This window comes from Armigeres subalbatus, chromosome 3 (assembly GCF_024139115.2).
Source record: "Armigeres subalbatus isolate Guangzhou_Male chromosome 3, GZ_Asu_2, whole genome shotgun sequence".
NCBI lineage: Eukaryota > Metazoa > Arthropoda > Insecta > Diptera > Culicidae > Armigeres > Armigeres subalbatus.
The window spans coordinates 225,754,888-225,759,979 of record NC_085141.1 but is presented as its reverse complement, the minus strand read 5'-3'; the positions used below and the strand labels follow the sequence as shown (position 1 = coordinate 225,759,979).

Genomic DNA, 5,092 nt, shown 5'->3' with positions numbered 1-5,092 from the left:
TCTCCGGCCAATCTCATCGCGGTCGTCGTGAGTGCGACTGTAGGGTAGCCGAAAAATCATTCCAGCACCAACCATTCAATTTTAGTATTCAATCTGCGATTCAACCCAACACAAGTCTCTCTGACAGGCTGCCCAGTTCGTGCGTTACCGCATGAATGTGAGTGGCCCATTTAAACGCGTGGTGAATTTTTGTCATTTGCTGGATGAATGTGTACATTTGACTGTGGTGAATTTCATATTCGTGGGGCATGTGGGTGATGTGAGTTCTGTTGTTTACTCCTCTCCCTCATCGGGAATGTGAGATTGATTTCAAGGAAGGAAGAAAATAAAAAAAATGAAGTAAACAAACATCACCTTCATCCAGTGCTGCCGAATATTTATAGCCTTGGCACTACCATTCAAGGCTCCAAGACACCACGCCCGTTGGATCACATGCACATGCGTTAAATCAGTGCATCAATGCCAGATATGTGACGCGGCACCAAACAAAAATAGACACCATGTGATACCACCACGACAGGATATGTCTTTGGTTGCCATCTCAGTGCTAATGGCGTAAGCCCACCCATCACATCAAGATCACATATCCGAAAGGAGGCGGAACCACTGTCAAAAATATTGGAGACAAAGACTAACTTCTAAATACGACTCGGCGTTCCGACAATCCGGGATTACATTATGATCAATTTGACAGGTTAACAGACAGTCTTTCAAATGTCATGTGGATTATTGGTTATTGGTTTTATTTAACTCTTGAAAATAATCATAAAACAACTCATACGCATATAAATGATTTATTACGGTTTTGAAAATAATTATGAGCATACCAATAAAGCTAATATTGCGGCATCGCACAAAGCTGTGATAAAACCATTGTATACCTACATAAATTCATGAAGCTTTGAAATGTTTACTTGGGTTGGGAATTCGATAATTAAGATTTTCGTTGCTCTTCTATTATAAATATCAATTAATATATTTGGTAGATCTTATTATAGAAATGCACATAGGTTCTCTAAAAGCTATTATGCTCTAATTTTGCTTCGGCATTATGTGTATAACAGAGAATCACGTGAACGATTCGTAGAACATTAGATAGTACTCATTTTGCCAATAATAGAGCAAAATATAGCAATGTCGTATGTCACCCAATTCCATTTTTTTTTGAAAAGGTACGATAAAGATGATGAATTAGTTGTACATTTTAATTCCGAAAAGTCGAGCTAGCTCTTGTCGTCTTCCGGCCGAACACTGTGCACAGCAAACTACGCCAGAATCGCAGCAGGCAATATTAGGCCACTCGCAACGCTTCAAATCCTGGCTCCAATGCTGACCAGCCGGACATTCAACGAGGCATGCTTCTCCTAGCAGACATTTGTAGAAGGACAGACAGCTGGCTGGATTGGCTAGATGAATTGGATTCATTGGGTCGTCCGTGATTGGGCACCCAATATCAGGTCGGCAGTTTAGAACAGGACACCCGTCCGGCCAGCAAGGGTCAGATGGATTAGGGAATGGTTCACATGGAAACGTTGCATCACAGCAAGCAAAGTTGGGCCATTCACATCTTTGTAGCGCTACGCTGAAATGCTCGCCCGTGCGGCAAGACATCAGACAACGTTGACCATTGGAACATTTGTAGAAATTGGTACAATTATTTTCATGCGGCAGGAGCGTTGGTACCATGGGGTTTTCAGTTATAGGGCATCTCGCATCGTCAACGCATTGTGTCACACATGGGTAACAAGGATCAACAGTAGTTGATGGAGTTGTAGTTATACTACTAGTAGTGGTAGTCGAAGTAGAAGTAGTAGTTGGCGTAGTGCTACCTGTTACGCATTGTTCTGGACAAGGACTGCATACTACATTTTCATCGCAGCAAGCAATATGAGGCCATTCACATCGGTTAAGCGTGGAGCTCCAGTGCAGTCCTGCAGGACAACTCATCTCACAGGCGAAGCCTCCACTGCATTTGTAAAACTTTCCACAATCCGTATGTGGCAGTTTAAGAGGATTCATTGGATCTTGTACTCCAGCACATCTGGCATCTAGCTGACATACTCCCGGTGGGCATATACCACAGTCCTGAGTCAATACTTGGCCAATGATGGCAAGTATCACCACTGATTTGTACATATTCAAACCACCACGTTAAATAGCCTCACTTGAACACTGGCGTTGGAAAATGTGAAATGATACTAAATTGAATGTTCGATCGTACCATTCGTTTTATACAGTGCGTATTATACTCTGTTATAAGTTTAATCATCAATCAAAATGACATCGGCTGTCAAGAACCAAAATCAAGTTCATGTACATTGATTTTATTGCGGACATCCATAGCTTAGAACGATATCATTCTGTTACGAAGTGTGATAAAATTTTGAACACAAGTGGAGCTTCCTGACCGTAGGTGATAGATCTCTGGATGACGAAGAACAAATGTTATCTAGTCCATTCAATATGACGCTATCTTTCCGAAATTTTTTAAACTTCTCCACTACATCATATCTTAGATCGCGCGTGGTTGGTGGTGGGCCATTCAGGTGAGCAAAATAATGGCGCTAAGGAAGTGTAACAAGTAAATACTTAATCAACAAGCAGTTCGATCTCAAACATCCAAACATTTACTTGGTAGGGCTTGGGTCGCCGCGAATTTTTTTATTTTCTGTTTATTGATATTTTTCGGTAAAAACTGAACGCACACTTCAGATTTTGCATGACGTTTCGGCCTACTGCCTTTCAGCCATCATCAGATCTAAATTTTATTGAAAATACAAAAAAAAATCACAATTTTCATTTTAAAAAATATACCATTTTCTTCCACTCACTTGCAAATAATCAATTTTTTTTCCTCACACCAAAATGCTCAAAAATGACCATTCTGGTAGTCGACACTCAATTCTCAGCCACAGCAACACGAAAAATAAAAACCCAAAATTAATCCACCTAGCGGTGACGATGCCTTTCTCGATTAAATCAAGATATACTGAAGATGGTAACTTCGTTTTTTTCCAATTCCTATCAACCAAAAATGTTGGCAATTTCGTTTTTCTGTAAAATAAGCATAATACATTATGTTATAATCAAGTTATGACGATCGTGAAATTTTCTTTCATCCATTTTTGACAGAGAAATTATTTCAAGTATTGTTATTTGTAACACATATTGATATAATTGTTATGACTAACTGGTCGGGTTGGTATATAACATCATGGGTCTCCAAGACTTCTATGAAAGGTTCGATTTCGGAGTGAAATGTACACGCACATTTTGAAAATTAAGCCAATAACTCTCAAGGCCGACTAGAATATGACGTCAAATACATTTAAGATTATTCAACCAATGACACCCCCACCCCCCTTCGCCATTTTTAAACGATTCCTAAATATAAATAGAAAACTAACAAAACCGCATACATAATATAATATGGAAGTAAGGAGATGTATAAAACGAAAACTATATTCAAATTTGCTTTTGGAAATCACCCAAACTTTACCATAACTCCACACCACCCATCATACCACACACCACCCAAACCAAACAGCATGTTGAAGCATAAATAAAACCCCTCTTTTTCCCCTTCCAATGTATGACACAAAACAAACGCACAGTCTCGCGCGCCATTTTGACTTGTTCGGTCGCATTTAGTTATCGCCTCAAGTTTATAATAGTGCTTTGTAGTGAATTTTCACAAACATCTATCGGAAACAACAGTCTAGAAAAAAAAGCTCGCGCTCTAAATAGTGATATTTGACTCTAGTGTTAATATTCACAAAAGTGATAAAAAAGCGAAATTTTCGCTCTCGTGACGCCCGCCATCTTGGCATGAAAAGAAGAAGAAAGCATCATGGAGACGGATGATTTTCCTCCAAACCCACCAATACCACCATCACTACAAACAACCCCTACAGCCACAGCAGTCGCAAACGGATCAACATCAGGAAACAGTACAATCACCGGAACCGGAAGAACTCCACCCCCAAACAAACAAGTAAAACAAAAACAGGACTACCTTTATTCAGACAAAGATGACGCGCCATTCCGCGTGTACGTTGAACTCTCAGACTCGGACCAACAGAAGAGCATCAACAAAATATCAGTTGGAAGAATGCTGCGCAAAATTTTCGGAATGGCAAACGCCGTAACGGAAATCAAAAATGCAGGAAGAAGAAAGGTATTAGTATATCTCAACAGCTTTTCAGCAGCAAACCGACTCCTAGTAAACGGCATAGTAGGAACTTTCGGATATAAGGCCTATGTTCCCAAACATCTCATATCGGTGACAGGTGTAATCTCCGGAATACCCACAGACATGTCAGACGAAGACATTATGCAGGATTTACACAGCCTGGTTCCGGTCATGGACGTATATCGGTTCCAACGGTATGTAAACAACGGTAAAGTTCCATCAAACCGCGTCAGTGTCACATTTAGGACGAACAAGCTACCGGAGATTGTTAAACTATACAGTTGCTCTATCAAGGTCGAACCATTTTACAGGAAAGCGTTCCTTTGCCTTAACTGCTTACGCTACAATCATAAAGCAGTAAACTGCCGTAGCAGCCGACGCTGTCACGGATGTGGCGATCGACACGAGTCCGAAGATGGGTACGAAACGTGTGCCAAGCCCAAGCGGTGCCTGTACTGCAAGAAGAACCACAGTACCACAGATGAAAACTGTCCAGAACGACAACGTCAGAACAATATCAAGTCAACAATGGCCAAAAAGGCATTGACTTTCTATGAAGCCAGTGATCTTTTTCCAATTGCAACTTCGAACCGTTTCAACGCACTCACAGAATTCATGGACGAACCACAACCAGGAGAAAGCGAAGAAAAGGGATATGCAGCTCAGGTAAAAAGGAGCATCTATAATCCGCCGAAGAATCAACGACCCCGCGAAATCCGCAAGAGAAACGAGATTACAAAATCGGACTCCGACGAAGAGGAAAGAAAGCGAACACGAAAAGTGGCATCCAACGTCAACGGAACAGCTCTCAACAACCTACAGAAAGTGAGTGAACAGGAGCAGTGGAGAAAGAAGCTGCAAGATGCAAAAAATCAACAATCATCCCTACCTCAATCGACG

The 5,092-nt window shown here is 41.0% G+C and overlaps 1 protein-coding gene across 1 annotated transcript; it reads right to left on the bottom strand.

Annotated features, from left to right (window-relative positions):
• Positions 1-778: 778 nt before the first annotated feature.
• LOC134226194 (probable chitinase 10) lies at positions 779-2,191 on the bottom strand. Its single transcript, XM_062706807.1, has one exon. It carries the CDS (start codon positions 2,134-2,136, stop codon positions 1,192-1,194), a length of 945 nt encoding a protein of 314 aa, XP_062562791.1. The 5' UTR covers positions 2,137-2,191; the 3' UTR covers positions 779-1,191.
• Between the last annotated feature and the right edge of the window lie 2,901 nt (positions 2,192-5,092).

Excerpts from the sequence above, each read along its gene's own strand:
- LOC134226194 (XM_062706807.1), bottom strand. The coding sequence starts at position 2,136 with ATGTACAAATCAGTGGTGATACTTGCCATCATTGGCCAAGTATTGACT.